At 45.7% G+C, this 22,124-nt stretch overlaps 2 protein-coding genes across 2 annotated transcripts in view; both read right to left on the bottom strand.

Annotated features, from left to right (window-relative positions):
- The window catches only part of LOC130406731 (uncharacterized), a 144,315-nt gene that overhangs the window by 94,144 nt on the left and 28,047 nt on the right, over positions 1–22,124 (bottom strand). The gene's annotated exons all lie outside the window — the stretch shown is intronic.
- On the bottom strand, positions 9,231–16,009 carry LOC130406740 (uncharacterized). The gene is made up of 4 exons (XM_056612434.1): positions 15,868–16,009; positions 12,387–13,041; positions 9,681–9,953; positions 9,231–9,337 (listed from the first exon to the last, which is right to left on the bottom strand). The coding sequence occupies exons 1-4, from the start codon at positions 15,931–15,933 to the stop codon at positions 9,327–9,329; spliced, it is 1,005 nt and encodes a 334-aa protein (XP_056468409.1). The 5' UTR covers positions 15,934–16,009; the 3' UTR covers positions 9,231–9,326.

Below are 22,124 nucleotides of genomic sequence, written 5' to 3' on the forward strand. Positions count from 1 at the left end.
GACCCCTGCCGGTGGTGAAGGCAGTTTTCTCCCTGTCGTCCTCAGCAACCTCCACCTGCCAGTAACCGTTTGTGAAATCCAGGGTGGTGAACCACCGGGAGCCAGCTAGCACATCCAAGGTTTCATCCACCCTGGGAAGAGGATGAGAATCTTTGACGGTTATACTATTCAAGCGACGATAATCAATGCAAAACCTCCACTCCCCATTATTTTTCCTCACCAGGACGACAGGCGAGGCCCAGGGGCTACAGCTTTCCTCAATCATCAATCATCAGCTAGCAGGGCCGCCACCTGCCTGTCTATCTCTTCTCGCTTGTCTGGTGCGGTCCGATAGGCACGCTGTCACATGGGACTATGGTGGCCGGTTTCGATGCAGTCAGTCTGTCCATGTTTCTGTACAAGCCACCTCCATCAGATATGGATTGCACCATGGCTGCTGCACCGCCTCCACTCGGAGTCTGGCGAATCGGAGTGCTGCCATAGTCCATCTTTAAAGCCTCTCGATGCAGTTCTTTTTTTCCTGAAGCCATATTGAGAAGAGTCAAGAAAATTAAATTTGTCTAGGAACTTAATTAGTCTGGTGTATACAACTTTTTCAAATGGACGTGCAGTGTGCAGGCAACTTTTAATGCTAATTGTTCATGTTATGGAGTCTAGATAATTATTCCTAAATCCAGTGATCCCCATGTACCTCTACTACTCCCATACAGAGCTCTCCGCTGATTTATTACCTCTGGGTCGGTCCGCGTCCGCCCTTTTTGCATTCTTTACATTCCTCTCTCACTTTCTCCCTCTGGACCAACCCGTGCTTCACCAGTACTCTGTGTACCAAGATCTACTGATCCATATCACATGGCGCTACGACGCGTTGGAGAGTCTCCAAGGTTGCCGCGACATACAGAACCACAGAGTCACCGACCCCATTGGTGGTTCTATGATTTGTTCCAAAACAGGGGTCATTAATGGGCCACAGGTTATATTCATACATCCAAGCACACAAATAATCTATTCAGTACAGTGCAAATTCATTCTCTCTCTCTCTCTCTCTCTCTCTCTCTCTCTCTCTCTCTCTCTCTCTCTCTCTCTCTCTCTCTCTCTCTCTCTCTCTCTCTCTCTCTCTCTCTCTCTCTCTCTCTCTCTCTCTCTCTCTCTCTCTCTCTCTCTCTCTCTCTCTTTCGCTCACCTCTCTGTTCAGCCCCCACTGACGGTTTCTCCTCTTACTCACGTTCCTGCTCGCGCTCTCTCTCTCACTCACTCACTCACGTATACACCTTGCCAAGCTCCTGTGCGACGTTTCCACGGGTCAGCCAAGGCCTGTAGTCTCCGCCAACTGGAGACGCCCCGTCTTCGAGGCGGTACACGGCTTGTCTCGCCCAGGTAGGAAACCGTCCTCACGGCTGGTGTCAGAGAATTTCATCTGGCACGGGCTCAAGAGGGATGTGAGGGCCTGGGTCGACACTTGCACTGCCTGTCAACGCGCCAAGGTGCATCGCCATGTCAAGGCCCCCCTGGAACACTTCTCGGTGCCCGAGCGGAGGTTCGACCATGTCAACGTGGACCTGGTGGGACCCCTACCCCCCTCGCACGGCTTCACCTACCTCTTTACCATGGTGGACAGGACGACGCGCTGGCCGGAGGCAGTCCCGCTCTCCTCAACGACAGCCCCCGACCTGGCCCGGGCGTTCATCGCGGTGTGGGTCTCCCCCGCTACGGCACTCCTGCTGACCTCTCCTCTGACCGTGGCCCGCAGTTTACTTCGGAGCTGTGGGCGGCGGCGGCAGAGAATCTGGGGGTCGTCGCTGCCCCCCGCCCCGCCCAACAAGAGGATGTGATGGACGATGTCACGCCTCCTCCCGCACCTCCTGACTTTGCCTACAGTCGTAGGGGCCGGGCCACACGCCCTCCGCGCTGCGGGGATTTTGAGTATTGAGGTGAACACTGGGGGGGCTGGTGTAGTGACTACATTATGGGTTTGTGTTCCCCTCTGTCACGACCGGCCTAGGGGAACCGGACATCACAAACGGTGCTCCCTTCTTTTCCCCACTCCCAAGGACGACCATGCACACAGGGCTGCAGTCCAGCTTAAGTTAATTTATTCAACTGATGGAGCCTCAGGGTGAGCATAGCCAAAACAACAAACAAAAACAATCTAACTCAAAACTAACTTGCCTAACCAACAAACCAAAGAAAACAAAGTTTACAGGATTCTCACTGACTCCCTACGTGATAAACAGGAGAAAATCAAAAGATAAACCAAACAAGCTACTCACCCCTACGATTACCTGGACTGCTAAAGTTTTAACACATCACAACACAATACAATACAATGCCACATGATAAAGCCTGGTGCAGTTGGGAGCAGGGTCAAGAGAAGGAGAGTGATTGTCTCCAGCTGCGGCCATTTATAGTAGCTCCTCCAGCACAATGAGTTCTCGCAAATTATCAAAAGTTACTACCTTACTGGCCTGGCACCATTTATCAAATAGAATGCTCTTCGCCCGTGCAAACTCAACATATGTCTGATTGGCAGTTTTTCCACAATTCCTACATTTTTGCCTGTATGCTTCTGGCAGTAGTTCATAGGCTCGAAGGACAGTGGCTTTAACGGTGTCATAATCAAGGCTGTCTTCAATGGACAGAGAGTTGCACACTTCCTGTGCTTTCCCAACTAACTTACACTGTAGTAGAAGAGGCCACACACTCTTCGGCCAATGTAGGTTAGTTGGGAACGGAAGAAGAGCATTCTATTTAGGAACACGAGCGGATTGTGATCAGAAAAAACGACGGTTGGCTCAGGGTTAGACCCAAGGTACACCTCAAAGTGTTGTAACGCCAGTAGCAAGGCCAACGCCTCTTTTTCGATAGTGCTGTAATGGAGCTGGTGCCTTTTGAGTTTTTTAGAAAAATAGCAGACTGGATGGTCGATACCACGCTCATCTTCCTGCAGAAGCACCGCACCGACGCCAAGCGCACTGGCGTCCACCTCCAGCTTAAAGGGACGCACAAATTCGGGGGCAGCAAATACAGGCGCACTACAGAGAAGAGCTTTTGCGGCCTCAAAAGCAAACTGACACTTCTCTGACCACTGGAAAGGAACTTTGGGGCTTGCCACATTGACTCCCCGGGACTGTAAAAATTGACTTTCTGGACCTTATCAACTGCCTCGGCTTCACACAACACATCAACTTTCCCACCCACAACCGCGGACACATCTTAGACCTGGTTTGCTCCATTGGCCTCCACATCCACAATATCTCCAGCACTGACCTCTCCATATCTGACCAGCTGGCCATCACACTTGTCATTGACATTCCCGCCCCCCAACCCAAACAGGTCCGCACAATCACTTTCCGCAACATTAAATCTATCTGCCCAGTCTCTCTCTCCACCTGCATATCAAACACTCTTTCCAGCCTCACCTTTCCTGCAAGTCCAACCCCCATGGACCTCGTCAACATCTACAACAGCCCACTGTCTTCATCCCTCAACAAACTGGCCCCCCTAAAAACCAAAACTGTCACCTTTACTCACTCGGCTCCCTGGTTCACCCCGGAACTTCACAAATTAAAAAAAAAACTGCGACAACTAGAACGTCTCCACAAGAAAACCGGTCTCACAGTACACGCCCTCGCATACAAAGAGCACACAAACCTCTACAAATCAGCACTAAACAAAGCCCGTTCAGTATACTACTCTGGCATCATTCACTCTGGATCCTCCAACCCACGCACCCTGTTTTCCACCATAAATAAACTCCTCAAGCCCCCCGACAACATTTCATCCTCATTCACCCGGGAGAAACAACAACAACCTCATTTCATTTTTCAATTCCAAAATAGAAAACATCCACAACCAGCTTGCAACCTCCTCTGCCTCCACCCCGGTCCCCGAACCCACACCTCCTTCATCCTCAGACCACCGGCTCTCAACCTCCTCTGCCTCCTCTGGTCCCCGAACCCACACCTCCTTCATCCTCAGACCACCGGCTCTCTACCTCCTCTGCCTCCACCCCGGTCCCCGAACCCACACCTCCTTCATCCTCAGACCACCGGCTCTCTACCTCCTCTGCCTCCTCTGGTCCCCGAACCCACACCTCCTTCATCCTCAGACCACCGGCTCTCTACCTCCTCTGCCTGCACCCCGGTCCCCGAACCCACACCTCCTTCATCCTCAGACCACCGGCTCTCTACCTTCTCACCGATAACCACTGCTGACCTCTCCAAAATACTCTCCACCATGAAATCATCCACCTCCCCCCTGGACCCCATGCCCTCTGAACCCGTCAAAGCCTGTTTCACCTCTCTCGCCCCACTGATCACTGACACCATCAACTCCTCCCTTACCTCTGGCACTGTCCCCCCTCCTCTTAAACTTGCTGCCATCACCCCTCTCCTTAAAAAACCTGGGCTTGACTCTGACGACCCCAACAATTTCAGACCCATCTCCAACCTCACATTCATCTCAAAATTACTGGAAAGAGCCATCGCAACTCAACTCAAGACTTACCTCCTCTCCAATAACCTATATGAAACATTCCAATCCGGCTTTAGAACCCACCACAGCACTGAAACAGCACTAATCAAAGTCACAAACGATCTCCTACTCTCCTCTGATTCCGGCTCCATCACCATCCTCCTCCTCCTGGACCTCAGTGCTGCCTTCGACACCGTCAACCACTCCATCCTCCTCAGCCGCCTGGAATCCTTAGGCATCACCGACTCCGCCTTCTCCTGGTTCAACTCATACCTGTCAGAAAGATTTCACTATATCGCCATAAACTAGGGCTGTGCAATTAATCGAATTTCGATCGCGATATCGATTTTGGGGTCAAACGATCTCCAAACTCGTATAATCGAGTTGAAACGATTAATTGACATTTTCCGTTTTACAGTAGGCCTAGAGAGTTTATGAAAGTTTATGAAAGAGACGCGCATGCGAAAGCATTCAACGCGGCGAGAGGGAGTACAATCTAACAGGCGTGCTGCATCAGGAAGTATGCCGTTGGCAGGAGGCGGGACATGCCAGTGAACCGCCAATCAACAGCATCGACTGTTGACAGACATGTTGGAGTAGACCTACCGTGTGGAATATTAAAGTTTCAGTAACGTTACAGTTTGATGAACGATAACAAGCTCCTATAGCAGACTTTAACTAAGAGTTCTTTAAGGCAGTCAGTGATGTTGCTAGGTACGCGTCCTGCGTCCCTGACGCATTAAAATCTGAAAGGACGCACTAAACTCACTATCCATGCGTCCCGGGGACGCATCTCATTTTCCCCATGAAAAACTATACATTGTGAACATTAAACAACTCGTGTTTAATCACAGTAACTGGCCAAAGAAACCTTCTTGTGAGCAGATCGGACAAGCGCTGTTTCAACTATGGTTTCAACCCTCTGCGCATCTACTCGGCGAGTCGGCGCAGACGTGATCCCCTGTACAAAGTATCGCGACATGCTAATTTAGCCGCTACCAAAACAACTCGTCACCGCTGATTTCATTTCAACAATTAAAAATACGAACTTCATAGTAAATAACCCCACGTTTCCACTGCTCGATGCTGTGCTCATTCGTGTCGAATGAGCAAATCAAACAGGATTTTTTTGCAATCCTTCTGATTGAATATATGTACATTTATGACAAAATCGTGAGGACTAGGCTTGTGACACACACACACACACACACACACACACACACACACACACACACACACACACACACACACACACACACACACACACACACACACACACACACACACACACACACACACACACACACACACACACACACACACACACACACACACACACACACACACGCGCGCGCACACACACACACACACACACAAATGTGGCGCTCGCGCGGTAATAGCTCATTGGCGCCACCTAGTGATCATTATGTGCAAATGCACAGCCTCTCATTAAAATGACTTAGGGGTCATTTGACCCCTCTTGCGGCGCTAGGAGTAAGTAAAAATGGCCCGGCGTTTCTAGTGTTAAACATGAACGGTTGAGTACTCCAGCTCTAACCATATCATACCACCATCAAGGAGTTTAACACTATTAATTTAATTTAAGAAATAGAATAATAATAAAAAAGAAACACATTTTTTAAACTGGGGAGTCGGGACCCATTGAATTTCTCAGGGACCCACCCAACTCGCCACCTGTGGGTCCCGGGGACTCACTACATTGAAAACCTATCAACATCACTGGGCAGAACTGCCAAGTACATCTTGTATATGTATTTATGTTTAACAACAATATGATTTTTATTAGCCATGTGTTTGTTATGGCTTTGTGACTTTTAACTTTGCTATGGAGAAATGCTGGGACCGTTGTTCTCTAGACATTAAATAGGGAATGTATTATTTCACGTATGTGTAGAACCTATTTAGAATGGCTGAGCCTGACCTTACATAAAAACGGCTGTGAAAGAGACTGGAGGCAAGCACTTCCCCTGCCTCCATGAGGGGGGAGTGTGAGAGCATGTTTCTATGTCATAATTGATTGTGTCAATAAATGCATGCTTTCAAACTCAAAAATAATCGTTTGAATAATCGTGATATCAATATTGACCAAAATAATCGTGATTATGATTTTTCCCATAATCGAGCAGCCCTACCATAAACAACCACAAATCCCCCACCACCCCTGCCTCACACGGAGTCCCCCAAGGCTCAGCGCTTGGCCCCATCCTCTTCATCCTCTATATGCTCCCACTTGGCCACATCATCTGCCGCCATGGACTTCACTTTCACTGCTATGCCGATGACACTCAACTCTTCATCACCCCCAAAACCATCACTCCAGCTATTCTCTCCACCCTCACCAACTGCCTCACCGACATAAAAACCTGGATGAACCACAACTTCCTCAAACTCAACAGCAATAAAACTGAAATTATAATCTGCTCACCCACACTCCCTCCAGAGAACACATCACTCCCGTCCTACGTCAACTTCATTGGCTTCCGGTAAAACAACGCATACATTTCTAGATCCTCCTCACTACCTACAAAGCCCTAAACAACCTTGCCCCCTCATACCTGTCAGATCTCCTCCAACGCCCCATTGACCCACGCCGAACACGCTCCACTGATGCCAACACCCTCATCCCCATCACCAGGACCAAATACCGCACCATAGGGGACAGAGCCTTTGCCATTGCCGCCCCTACCCTCTGGAACTCCATCCCAAACCTATGTATTATTATTATTATTATTAGTACACCACTGTTAAGGGGCGTTGTCCGGCCCCGACATGCAGCGGAGGGCCGGCGACCCCCTTCACAGTGGTATAATGAGCACATACCAATGACTGAAGTGATACTACTTAAATATACTACTTAAGTGATACTACTTACCGCATAAGTAGGTAAGTGATACTACCGACCACATCACCCCTGTCCTCATTCAACTTCACTGGCTCCCAGTACACTACCGTATCCAATACAAAACCCTACTCCTCACCTACAAAGCTCTCCACAACCTAGCCCCCAGTTATCTCTGCGACCTCCTCCAAGAATACACTCCCTCCCGCTCCCTCCGCTCAACCTCTGCTGGACTACTATGTATCCCCACATCACGACTCACTACAATGGGTGCCCGGTCATTCAGCTGTTCAGCACCCAGGCTCTGGAACTCCCTCCCCCCACACATAAAACAGTCAGACACCATTACAACCTTCAAGTCACAACTCAAAACTCACCTGTTCAAACTCGCACACAACGTCTAACTGATCACTGTTTTGATTGTTTTTTTGTTTTGTTTTGTCTTGTTTTTGTTTTATTTATTTATTATTGCTTATGTTTATTTATTTATTTTTTACACAATGTCTTGTTTTGTTTTTTTGTTTTTTTTAAATGTATGATGACTATATGCTCTGTAAGGTGACCTTGGGTGTCTTGAAAGGCGCCTCTAAATTAAATGTATTATTATTATTATTATTCAAACCTAATTCGCCTTATTCACCTCGAACGGAAGTAGGAGCCTGAGGGGTACACTTTCCACTTCCGGGAGTTTTCACAACGCGATGCAATGGCTCCTCACTGCTGTGTTCCCCAATGCACTTCATCACACAGGAAGAAATCGAACAGAGGACAAACTTTTCACCGTTTCCCCAATGATCTGGGACTACGTCGAGAATGGATTATTAAAATCAAAAGAGATCCTGGCCGTAATTTTAAAGTACGTTTTATGATATGTCTGGTGCTGTAACCCGGTCTCCGTATCGCTAGCAGTTAGCCAGGCTAGAAAGAACTTGCCTGTTTTAGTAGATAGATTAAGGCAGAGAGCACAGTTGTTGAAATGTATCCATCACTTGTGCTGCTAAATCTTCCATCGATCATATGCGTCGGAGTCCGACTTCCGGGTTTGTGTACCCCTCACGGGCTAAAATGGCCGCCAGGTGAATAAGGCGAATAAACCGTTGGAACACACAAGATCAGAAACCATAGCAACGCCGGTAAACAAACCGAGAAGCCCAATCCCTATGAGAGCTCCCCGCGCTACGGCCATCCTGAGGCGGACAGAGCTTTTGGCCGTGATATTATATATACAATTATATACGCCGTATACCCGCGTATACACCAGTGCGTATACTACACAAAACATAAGCATGTTTTCAGTTGGCACTTGACAGTTCCTGAAGCTACGACACTTCCTGCCCTCCATCTGGATTTCGCGCATTCGCGATGCAGCAACGTGACGTCACGTGAAACCCACCTAGTTGATGGGTTTTCAACTTTTCATGCCAAAACAAAGACCATGGGTTCAATTTGCGCCGGAATTACACTTTAAGGCGTGTACCCATCAAAAACACGTTTCACAAACGGATGTTTTTGCAATCACAATTAGGTTATTTCATTCATTAATTTAAGTGACTTGCCATCGTTGTCATCTTGGCAAAGTAGTCAAGAAGAGAATGAAGCTCTGTCGCGCGATTAGGCAGTGACGTTAGTGGGGGTGGCAAGTGGAATCACGTGACAGAATTTGGACGTTGGATGTCCATCTCCTACAGGCTGCAGCGAGACCTTACTCACTATGGAAGTATAAATTACTAACCCCCCGCCCCCCCTCCCTTTATGACCTGATGAAGAAAAACACCTTGCATATACATTTTCATTTTTGTACTTTAAAACTAAAACAAAAATCATAATCACTGTTACAGAGAGCATGTTAATGAAAGAAAAAACATCAACCAGATATTTATAAAATGTTTTATTTCTATCTTTTATTTCATGCCTCTTATCCAGGACATGTAGTGTATACAATGTTGGGGCTTTCTTCATTCCACAAGAATCAAGCCAGTTTATCCTCCTCAGGTCACTTCAGATCTGTTTGAGTTAGACAAGAACAGTGATTTCATTGCAACGTTACTGATACCCGAAAAGCTTCATCCAACAACAAATTAAATTGTCAAACTACCATTAAAAAAACAACATTTGACTGCTGCTGTGATGTTCGGGTATTTAAATTATAATTATTTCCCACTTTTCAACAAAGTAGGGAAGATGGCTTTGGATATGCATTCTAAACAAATGTCCTGAAATGACAATTAATGGTTGGATCCCAGGAGATGAAAGGATATAGAGACTGGTGGTCTGGTTTGGGTTAGGCCCTTATCAAAAAATAGAGTGGGCATGGCTTATTGAGAACCCATTCCTAGTTACAACTCACCCATAGCATCAGAAGCGATCAGCCCCAGGTGAATGCATAAGTGCCTGTCCCTCTTCAACATGCAATCGATCATTATCCGACTTGGTCCCTCCCCTTTCGCCATCACCGTGTCGATCACCCAACGTGCCCGGTCTACTGTGTTTGTCCTGTCCTGAGTCACAGACGTCCTTTCCTCAGTACTGAACACTCGATGCTCAAAAAGGTCATCCAGGAGACCTTGGATAACTGGGTTGGAAACTCTCTGCACAAATTCCGAACGGATCCTTCTTAAGTCTGAAACAGAATGCAAAAGGCAATATTAAATATAAAATGTTGAAGTCAATATCAATTTGTCTTTGGTGTAGGCCTGTTTTAAAAACCAATAGCCTATTTAGGGCCTAAATACAAAGATCCAAATAAACGACTCCATTGGTGGTGATTGGGTAGGCCTCCTGATAATTTGGTTCAGGTTCCTCGTTTTCTCACATGAGCCTGCTCTCTTCTTACTCTCCTGTCTCCTCTACTTCTTATTAAAGGCCTAATGCAGTGTTTGATATCGAGCCAGCTGCTTGAAGTGGAATAAAGTATAAAGAAACTGCTTCCGCTGCGTCCACCTGTCGAGCAGCAGAAGAAACGGAACCTGATCGGCCAAATCTCTCAAGTTCAAATAAATTGCCGAATTTGAACCCCTATCATATATGGCAACCACGGTAACCTACAGCAAAGTGTGGTAGATTGACAACTGAAAGCTATCTATAAGTAGGCCTATAACTTAGATACGTTTTTAAGTTTTGGAGGGAAAGCTTCACATTCGTGTTAGCATACTGGCTTAACCTTAACTTTTACCTGTGTTTTGAAATCAAAGTATTCAAGATGTTCTACCATGATCATTTTAAGATATAAGCAACACAAAGTATCAAATATATTAAGAATAACTCATTACGCTCCTATTTTCTTGACACAGACATCGGGTCCATGCCCATAACTTTTAGGATTGATGAGGATTTGATCGTGAGAAAACCTTGTTTTACCGCGAGTGAGTGTTAAAAAGAATGAATGAATGCGGGCGCGCATGTGTGTGTAACACACACACACGCGCGCATGTGTGTGCGTCCATCTGTTTAAACAAACGCAAACTAAATGCGCAAAACATAATGTTTATAATGTATTGCGTATATCATTAAATAGAACCACATTAAATAGGACTCAGAATTTTGAAGTTGTGAATTAGGCCATATTAGTTGGCCATAAACTGAGCCATTTGAAGTTTGAAATTCATGTGCATCTGTCTCATCGGAGACTGCAAACGCGCTGTCAAAATATCAACTCGTCGGATTCAAATGCTCTCATGGCTCTTAAAGGGGAAGGGAGCTGGCACTCATTGGTTTATTGCACGTTACGCCCAAACCACACCTACGGGTAATTGCATGCAGGTGAGCAGGAAGGCATCTTGAGTGAGGGGCGCTGCCCTGCAAAAGCCACAATTGTACCCTTGAATCGGCTAAACTAAGGTTGATCTTTCGTTATATTTTCCCCAGACTATGATTCAATAGTAATTAAATAATGATCACAAAGGTCTATTGTGATGGAAGTACTCTCTGGCTTTGTCTCACGTGCTCTCATTGTCGTTTTGCTTGCTAGGGCACACTCTAAAGATCATTAGCAATTAGCACAAATGTCGAAGGAAAACGAAATTCCCGTTATACATGCTCTTCATCACGGACATGTACGCTTGTTTTACCTCCTATTTGAGAAAAATTATAATAATGGATAAATGGCTTAAAGAGGTTAAGCCCACACCCAGAGAGGCAAAATAAAAATGCACTGGTCCTACACATGAAGCCCGGGCTGCTGTGGGAGCAGCTCCTCAGGTCATACTGGTATGATCACCAGTTCTGATGCTGCTGTAGCTCTACTGGTGCACCTCAGGTCATACTGGTATGATCACCAGTTCTGATGCTGCTGTAGCTCTACTGGTGCTGCCACCAGTATGGACAGTGATGACGAAGCAGCCCAAGACCCCCAGACCCCCGCCCCAGGGAAACACCAAAATGACAGGGAGGTTGGGGACTCACAGGGGTTCAGTTAGACTGGGAGTGAGGACTTCCCTCAGCCACAGTTTGTCCTATGTGCACAGGTTTTGTCTAATAACTGTTTGAAACCTTCTCTCAAGCAACGGTTTTTGAGTTTTTTGAGCGTCAACTGAGGCAACTTTCTAACCCCAACAAATGTCTAACAGCCACAGATACTATTAGGAGGGCAGGGCCAGCGTCTTACATGGTCAGTGATAGACTGGCTAAATCAGGCAAGCCTCAGACGTTTGGAAAAAATATATTATTTCACATACAAGCCAGTGATTTCTATGCATTCGTTTTTTTAATTAGCAGAATTACAAACAAAAACAATGACTTGATGATACGTGACGTGAGTTTGGGAACCACCTAACCACGATTTCAATGGTTTTTGATGGTAATAAGCCATTCTAAATTGTATGTGTACTGTAGACAACTTTAATAAATATAGATGGTTGCGGTCTAACATATAGTGGAATAGATTCCCTAGCATTAATTTGTGGCAAAATGGACAAGAATATGTACAAGACCTATGTTCATGACTGATTGTGAATATTTGATAGAATTACAGCAAAAATGGGTCTGGATTAGTTCATATTGACCATATTGATCAGTTACATAACTGCAGCTGTAACATACAATTAACTCAACTCACCTTCTGCCTGTGTTGCCCTGGAGGGAGCTGGAGGGCTGGATGTGGTGCTGGATGTTAGATGTCCTCCAGCCTGTGTTGCCCTGGAGGGAGCTGGAGGGCTGGATGTGGTGCTGGATGTTGGATGTCCTGCAGCCTGTGTTGCCCTGGAGGGAGCTGGAGGGCTGGATGTGGTGCTGGATGTTGGATGTCCTCCAGCCTGTGTTGCCCTGGAGGGAGCTGGAGGGCTGGATGTGGTGCTGGATGTTGGATGTCCTGCAGCCTGTGTTGCCCTGGAGGGAGCTGGAGGGCTGGATGTGGTGCTGGATGTTGGATGTCCTGCAGCCTGTGTTGCCCTGGAGGGAGCTGGAGGGCTGGATGTGGTGCTGGATGTTGGATGTCCTGCAGCCTGTGTTGCCCTGGAGGGAGCTGGAGGGCTGGATGTGGTGCTGGATGTTGGATGTCCTGCAGCCTGTGTTGCCCTGGAGGGAGCTGGAGGGCTGGATGTGGTGCTGGATGTTAGATGTCCTGCAGCCTGTGTTGCCCTGGAGGGAGCTGGAGGGCTGGATGTGGTGCTGGATGTTGGATGTCCTGCAGCCTGTGTTGCCCTGGAGGGAGCTGGAGGGCTGGATGTGGTGCTGCTGGGCGGGGCACCAGATATGGAGCAGGCACCTAGCCTCTAGCCACATAAAAAAAATATTGACGTTAGGTTCCACGACGTCCAAAATGGTTAGCATTTGTGATAGCCACCTCACTGTATAAATTAGGTCGAAAACCTGTTAAAAGAGAAATCTGGTGTTGAAGTGGATCTGGGATATGTTTGGTATGATAACGAGTTGGAATGTTCATTTGGGAGCAAAAAAGAACATGTAGACGCATTCTTAAGTTGGCTGCTTTTAGCCCATTCTACCAAAACGCTATAAATTTGGAACGAATGGGGCATGTCTCATGGTAAAAACTATCATGAGACATGAGACATCTATTTTAAACCACTTACAAGGCTAGATGTAGCCCGACACATGAGTAGATTGGCGAAAACAGAGCTTGCGTGTTGTTCGCCAATCTACTTATCGAGTCCTAAAAATTTGATGGCGTCGAAGGGTGAACTACTAATGGTATTGTGTGTATAAAATTTCCTTTTTAATAAACAATCTGTACAATCAATTCCTCGTTTTGTATGTTAAGGCCCTTATTATACTACCAAAACAGTGTCGGGCTACTCCTAGCCTTGTAAGTGGTTTAGAAGAGCGATTTAGTTTTTACCATGAGACATGCCCCTATCGTTCCAAGTTTATAGCGTTTTGGTAGAATCGGCCAAAAACAGCCAACTTAAGAATGCGTCTACATTCGCTTTTTTGCTCCCAAACGAACATTCCAACTCGTTATCATACTAAACATGTCCCAGTCCCAGATCCATTTTACACCCAAATTTCTCCTTTAAGATATATTGAAAGATACAAGTGTGTTGATTTGTTAAAAGTTTGATCGAAGTTTTATGGTTAAAAATTGACCAAGTTACGTAGTCTGAAATTGTTTATCATCCTCCAATTGACTTCCATTATAAAATGTTGGATATTTAAAAAACGGAATTATTTTTGTTAAAGGTGCCTTGGCATGAAAATCTCACTTTATGAGGTTTTCTAACATAAATATGAGTTCCCCTAGCCTGCCTATGGTCACCCAGTGGCTAAAACTTGCGTTTGGTGTAAAACGAGCACTAGGTGTCCTGCTCGCCTTTGAAAAAACGGAGGCTCAAGCGCGCTGATTTGGAATGTGGTTTCATATGTCGTCACGTAGCATCTAAGCTCCTCCCCTTACTCTGCCTGGCCCGCCCAGAGAATTTGGCCCGCCAATGAGACACGACCGTGCGAGCGCCACGTGTGTGTGTGTGTGTGTGTGTGTGTGTGTGTGTGTGTGTGTGTGTGTGTGTGTGTGTGTGTGTGTGTGTGTGTGTGTGTGTGTGTGTGTGTGTGTGTGTGTGTGTGTGTGTGTGTGTGTGTGTGTGTGTGTGTGTGAATAAACACACTGTAACGCAAGTGTTTCTTGTCGGTTCTTTGACGTCTCTTGTATTTCCAAAACGGGACTGTTGGGAGTTATCTCAGCCATGGTTGAGAAGGAATTGGGGGAAAGGAACTTGGGCTTTGAGTCCCTGAAGTACATGAACTGCGACATGCAGTCGGTTGCCACGAGGCACCACCGCCGCGAAGCACCACCGCCCGGCAGCGGGCAGCCGGCAGCAGGCAGCGCGCAGTTCAGTCTACTTCAGATTGATGTGAAAGTGGAAGAACCAGAGACGTCGGAGAACAAAGTCGTTTGTGATTCATAATATCGCACACAGCTTTTGGCCGTGATAATATGTATTATATGATATAGATATCTATGTATTATATGATATTATTTAGATATAGAGCTCCAGGACTGTAACGCAATTGTTGTATAGGCCTACTTCCTTGTTATTTGGATAACCGTTCTGCTTTTGGTGTTATGGCGCATAACACGTCGGACTCTCGTCTCTGGTATTTCTACAACGAGACTCGTAATGGGGGTTATCTCAGCCATGGTTGAGAATGAATTGGGGGGAAGGAACTTTGGCTTTGACTCCCTCAAGAACATGAACCACGACATGGAGGAGAAAGGGATTGTTGGACGCGAATGTCTCCCGCTTGAGCCCCGCTTCCCGCTGCCGAGGGACCACCGCCTCGGCGCTGCAGGAGGCGGAGGTGCCTGAGCGCTGCCCGGCAACAATCCCTTTCTCCTCCATGTCGCGGTTCAGTCTACTTCAGAATGTTATGGACGTGGAAGAACCTGGAACGTCAGAGAACCCAACGCGGTCGTTTGAGATTCATAATATCGGCTCACACAGCTTTTGGCCGTGATAATATATATTATATGATATAGATATCTATGCATAATATGATATTATTTAGATATAGAGCTCCAGGACTCCCGTGTGTTCTAGAATATTTAAAGAACACGGCTAAAGGCTGTGTGCGCCTCGCCATTGCGATACATCCACTGTAAACAGAGCGCATGGTACCGTGGCTGCAAGCTGCTCAGGGCCACACCCCCACCCTCCTCCTTGACCCGCCTCGCTCCTCCTCATTTGCATTATAGCTACAGACACCAAAACAGCGCATTTGGGGGAAGCTCAATGTGCGACTGGCTCGGGGTGGCTGTAACTCTGCACCACGGCTGAATTTCGGGAACGTCTTTGAATACTGTGTTAGTGGCCCACTAATACCTATTTTAAAGCATCCATAAAATAGCATGTCATGGCATCTTTAAAAAAGTAGCAGCGCATGATTCCAAGCAAATATGAACATTTTACGATTGGAATGGTGTCTAGCTAAACAAATTGTAGGAGGAGTAGAGTGCTAAAGTATTGGGAATATAGAATAATAAAGCCTAAGAAGAACAAAAGTTGAGCGCTGCACTCACCTAATAGTGACATTATAGTCGTGGATTATAAATTACACAGAGACCACTAATAGTTGGCTGAACGTACATGCTCCAGGGAGAGGCGAGGTGAAGATCGGAGATCAGATGTCCCTTCTGCAGCAGCTTGGGACATCGGCAGAGGATCCAAGAATGTTGGAGAGTAGATAAAGTTAGACGATTACAAGCAAAAACATGTAGCTGTAGCATGCAGCTAGCAGCAACAAATGAAAGCTTTGCTTTCCTCATCTTCTCTACGTTTTCTGAATTGCGCAGCTGAAGGCTTGAACCTTTCATTGTGGAAACCTTTGTGAACTCTAATCAGTCGGATCGGTTCAGAGCAGCGTTGAGATGCGCCTTGCGCTTTCTGCAGTTTTTTCACCGTGCATAAAAGTTTGTCGGCTGATTCAACGTGCCTAATAATCCTACTACCCGAATGAAACACCAACAATGATCCAAAGAACACAACACCATGACGAGAAAGTGTACCTCTCCGTCTGCTGTTGGCCCCCTGGAACTTCTTTGAAAGAAACCGGAATATTTTCGATTGATTTGATTTCTCGCCGTTCCAATCATCTAGGGTTTGCCATAGAAAGTGTCATGTGTCATGTGTCTTACGATGCAAACCACAAAACAAATTCAAATTGTGTACATTGGTTACCTTCGTTAATAGTAGCAGACCACAAAGGTTCGTCACAGTCCGAGTCCATGAGAAACAATCTGAAAGGAGGACGCTCACCGAAGCGTGCTACAGAAAAGTCCTTCAGCGCTAACACTTCAGTGACGAATTCTAGTTTCTGTACACACACAAACACAGTTAGATACAATGCTTTCTCTTTCCATATTGCACAAAACAACACTAAGAATAAATGGCAGCACAACAAATACCGGAGGCTCAAGAATCCTTTCTGGCTCGCTTGTGAGGTGGTAGAACTTCTCTTCCAGCCTACAGTTGGCCGGCATGTAAATCCTGATGCATTTCTTCCTGGATTCGTTCACCTGTTCTTTAATAGCCTGCACACACAGGAACAGGAGGGGCAGGACCCAATGGTCAGAGATGGAGAGAGGGAGGAAGAGTGAGAGGGAGGTATTCATAGGGGGGATGCTAGTTATTTTCAAGAAAGCAAATCACAGAAACAGAGAGACAGATGAACCCTCAAGAGAGGATGTTAAACGGAGTTGTCTAGCCTAGCCTAGTGCAGTCTAGCCTAGCCCAGTCCAGCCTATTTTACTGTCTCCCATTTTAGCCCAGTTTATCCCAGCTTGGTCTAGCACAGCTTAGCTCATCTTAGACAGACTAGACCAGTTTGGTCTAGTCTGTCCGTCTATCCATGAATCTGTTTATCACACCCAGGGACCTCGTCCCGTTACTGACTCGTTGGTCCATTTTTCTTCATCACCTTGATCTCAGAGTCGTTGTTCGAGGCCAAAAACACGTGGAAGACAAATTTGTTCTTGTGGTATTTGTTCAGCTCCTTGTAAATCAACACCAACGCGTGGTGCTTCATCTTCTGACTTTCCGGAATGATGGGAGCCAGGAGACAAAGCGAGGACACGCGCCATTTAAAATGGCTCGCCGTGAAGTCCACCGTAGGCTCAATTTTGGGTTGGCGTCCCTTTACATGCAGAACCCTGAAGCTCAGCTCAAGCTCAGGTTCTGTGGAAACATTAGCATAACATAACATTATTCAAGCCTGTTGGGAAATGATAATAGGCAGTATGTACATAGACACTCATAAGTCTAGAGAAATACATGTGAAAGTACAACAATCAACATTATAATACAAGTGGTTCCAATGACAATTTTCTAATCCTGAATGCATTTTTTAAATAAGAAGGGATCTTGTGAAATGTGAAAACAAGAGGAAAACTGAACTGGGTGCCTTGTGATTGAAAATCCTTCAAAGTTCCATGGTAATAAATAAAATATTAGAAAAATGGAATTGCATTGCCCATTTAGTATTTTTTAAATATTAATTTTTCAAAAACGAATTCAAAGGGAAATAACGAGTATCCAAAGTCAATATGAGCTGCTCGAGTCAGCCCTATTTGAAACCAAGAAATTACCATAATGGTTGGTCAACAAAACACTGCCAAAGCTGCCATGCACACAGAGATTCTTAGAGGATTCAGCTTATGAATCCCCCCTCTTCACAGTCAGCGTGTGTTCTTACCAGCAAGGCACAGAGAGTGTGGAAAATGGATAAACTGGAGCACAGATGGATCCTTGTTGACCACATCCACAGCATAAATCGATCCAGCAGGTCTCCAGGAGTCTTGGAGGAACTCAGAGAATTGGAACCAGGACAGGACCGAGTAGCGGACCAGAGCCTGCTCCGACACTTCAAACACCAGACCTGTAGCCGAACACTCATAGGTCCCCTCGCCTTCCAGCTGTACCCTAACACACACACACACACACACACACACACACACACACACACACACACACACACACACACACACACACACACACACACACACACACACACACACACACACACACACACACACATTACAACAGAATCTGTTTGTGGTTGGGACCATGTTATTCTGATAACCCCATGGGACTGATGTCAGGACCGTGTCACTCACTGGAAGCTCCACTTAGAAATCTTCGTTGGTGTAACCTTCTCATACTCAGGACTCTGTAAAAAGTAGAAGCAAACAACAATATAGAGCAATACTGAATTTATGGAATGTAAATTTAACGTAAAGGTATATATTTTGTTGAAATTCACCTGCTGAGATGCTTTGCATTTTTCACAATGTGACTTGAAGTGCATCTCCTCTGTCAGGATAAATAATTCTTGTCAGTAACAAAACTGACAGCATGTCCAGTGTAAGGCTAATGTGTACATTAAGCCCTCCAATAGCAGTTGGCCTCATGATACACTGGCAGGCAGCATTCCCGGTTCAGTGAACCTGGATATATTTCTTTAACCCCCAGTGAAGTACTTCTGTTGTCAGATCACCTCGTCATTGAGACTCAAAGCTCAATGGAAGAATGACACTGCTCACCTTCATCCTCTTCATCATCTTCATCAATCTCAGCACTGGCGTCTGGAAAAAAGACAAAATAAGAAGGGAGGGTGAGAGGGAGGTTTGGAGAAGCCTGGAGGTATGTAGCGTGAGTGAAGAACCAGAAGAACCACGACTCTTACCAGAATCAGAACAGTCCTCCTCTTCACACCTGTCCACCACGGGTATGCTTGCTGTGTCTTCGGTGAGACTGGTCCCTGTGAAAGGGGGATCAATCAAACTCTGAAATGTCTGACAGCACCTCCTCAACCAATCAGGGGGAGTTTAGTTGAAACCTCAAACCATGGCTTATTTCCATATATATACACATGCCGATATGACACCTTTCCACTCTTGATAGTAAATCTGCAACAACAAGACATTTTGCAGTTAGCAGTGATTGTTTTAGTTTCGTTAATAGTTTCTGGAGGTCATTGTTTGTTACTTAGCAGTGATGGTGATTGGTTTTGGATTCAGTATTGGCCTTAATCAAAGGACAACAGTAGAAGCCCTATGAACTTTATAGACACACACTGCTGCGTGCAGAGCAGCTTCCCCTATGCGTTCACTATCGAGGCAAACAGCAGATCAGAGAAGTAATTTGAAGCATGCACGGGCAGCAGCGGAACACACGGGATGCATCACATTAGAAATGTATTTGATGCAGCATCAAGCCAGCAAACCATTCGTTACATCAATGTCACCTAACACTCTGACTGGTGGCAGCGCAACTATTACACACCAACTAAACACTGCCAACACACTACTTGGCACATGCACATTTTGTGTGTGTGTGTGTGTGTGTGTGTGTGTGTGTGTGTGTGTGTGTGTGTGTGTGTGTGTGTGTGTGTGTGTGTGTGTGTGTGTGTGTGTGTGTGTGCAGTTAGTATTGTGTAAGCAAACCATTCATTACAACGATGTCAGCTTCAACTCTGTAGCTGTGGCAGCGCACCTATGACACAAAACAAACCTTTTTACATTACGTTACTTTTATTTTGCCGGCGCATTTGACCAAAGCGGCCAACAGTAATCGGGGCTGTCAGGAAAATGCGGTAACGCATGCAACTTAAAGCATTTCCTCTGTTTTTTCATAAAGGTCCTGAGGCTTGACCTTGGTGCACGTCAGATCTGCCAGCGTGTCGGGTGTATGATTGCTGCCGTTTCTCTATTGTGGGGAAATGGCCGACCGGTTGGAAGTGATTGGCTATATGGTGTTGGGCTGTGTCATTGCCGCTCGGGTTCCCACGTGAGAATGATTGCGTGCTGGGGAGTCAAACCTGGGAGTCAAATGGGAGGCCAAAGGGGTCCCAACTACGCCTCATTGTGGACGGTTATTGACTTAAATAGACCTAAAATTAAGTGTTTTTGATTACATAATGCCTAATTTTTGCGCCGTTGCATTTTATAATTTATGAACATAAGTTATAAACAATTGAACATCTAGAATCTAGATGTTCAGTGTACCTGTATCCCAATAGTGAATGTGCATGCGTCTGCTAGGCTACTGCATCCAAATACTGGAAAATAGAAAATCCACATTCACGCCGGTAGTAATCTAATATGCAACGCAGATTAAATCAGATTTAATCTGCATATTATCCAATATAAATGTCATCAATATAGTGCTCATGTATTACAAAATATTGATAGAGATTACATATTTCTGGTCTCATCACATGCTATGAAAGCAGAATATTGTTATGGTGCTTGCAATTGCTATTGAACTAACATATTCAGTCCAATGGCAAAAGCTTCCTCCAGAATGAGCAACCACCAAGTCTTCAAAGTAAGACGCTGTAATATTGTTTGAGTCCTCATATAATGGTTTAATCTGTGTTTCCTTCATGGGAAGCGGATGGATTGTGGATTTTATGTTCAATTATTTGGATGACGCCTAGTGGATAAACTTGATCTAAAACTATTTACGTCCAAACAAGCGGTGACTATAAATCCCGTGGCCGTGTGCGGACCGCCTGCGTATTTCACTAACAGCGCACCGCGGCGATGTAGCGCCCGCTACGGAGGGTGACGGGCGGAATGTGTCTCTGCTTCTCTGCTCGATGAAAGAGAGAAGGATGGCTGTTCCATCCAGTCCTGCCTGAAGTCTGCTACTACCAGCTGATCTCTGGAAGGTAGTAGAGTCTACTCTATGTGCTAAACACTGCATGAGCTTGGTTTCTGGCTGGGCCACTTGTCCAAGTAGCACAGCGTAGTGAGCTAGATTGCTGTGTAGACATATCATATCAACACATTAGGCCTCTACGGTATTTTTGTGAGTTTCCCTGAAGTTAGGAGGTAAGGCCATATGACGCTACCATTAGTGTAAATTAAACTCTGAATATCTCTGGGTTTGAACATTGTTGGAAACATTTTGGATTATGAAAGAACACAACTCAACAGAATATATTGCATAGTATATTCAATGCGTAAAAGTTACATATAAGGCCTTTAATATATGAGGGATTTTATATAGACGGGTTTCATGATTATGTTTCCTTAAGGTACGGCCACACCAAACGCGTTACCCGCGTATGACGCGTATAAAATCGGCAATTTTTCCATAGGGAACCATTGGTTTACGCGCGTATGAGGCGCGTACATGCGTTACATGCGTATAAGCATATGGCAAGCCATCCCCGCCAGAAAACGGCATCATTTAGACGCGTATCACCTTCATTACGCCGTAAAAAACGCCGTAAAATGTAGAAAAACGCCGTATTTTACGCCGTCATGCGCAAAAAAGCGCCGCTTTTTACGCCGCAAATGAGCCTTTCAAGAGCGCGCGTAAAAAGCGCCGTTTTGAACATCAAAACGCGCGTAAAATACGGCGCTTTTGTGCACATCACAACGCCGTAAAATACGGCGTTTCTATAGTAAGCTAATAACCTACGCCCTTCTTTTCTCTCAGCCAATGCATTTGAAGTGTTTGCGCCCAATCGCTGACCAAGACAAGCAGACCAAATCAGTTCAACACAGATCTGCTTTGAGGATTTCTCCTCTCATTTGGCGATAGTTGTAGCGTCATTTAGATACATATATTAGTAAATGCATTTCTAACTCTGTGGTTCCCTTGGCACATTTGATAGAGACGCTTGATCTATAGGCAGAAGGTTGTCAGATCGAATCCATTTATTTCCGGATTTCTCCTTTTGTCAGATGGACACGCTTTTATGATCGCAATGCTTTTTCGTCGGCGAGCCAGACCTCCTGTTTTATAAGTTCCAAAGACAGTGCCTTTTTAGTCAGCCAGCCAGATCATCTCGGTGTCTTGTAACACGCTTTATAAGTTAATTATATTTAAATTAT

This window comes from Gadus chalcogrammus, chromosome 16, assembly GCF_026213295.1.
Source record: "Gadus chalcogrammus isolate NIFS_2021 chromosome 16, NIFS_Gcha_1.0, whole genome shotgun sequence".
Lineage (NCBI taxonomy): Eukaryota > Metazoa > Chordata > Actinopteri > Gadiformes > Gadidae > Gadus > Gadus chalcogrammus.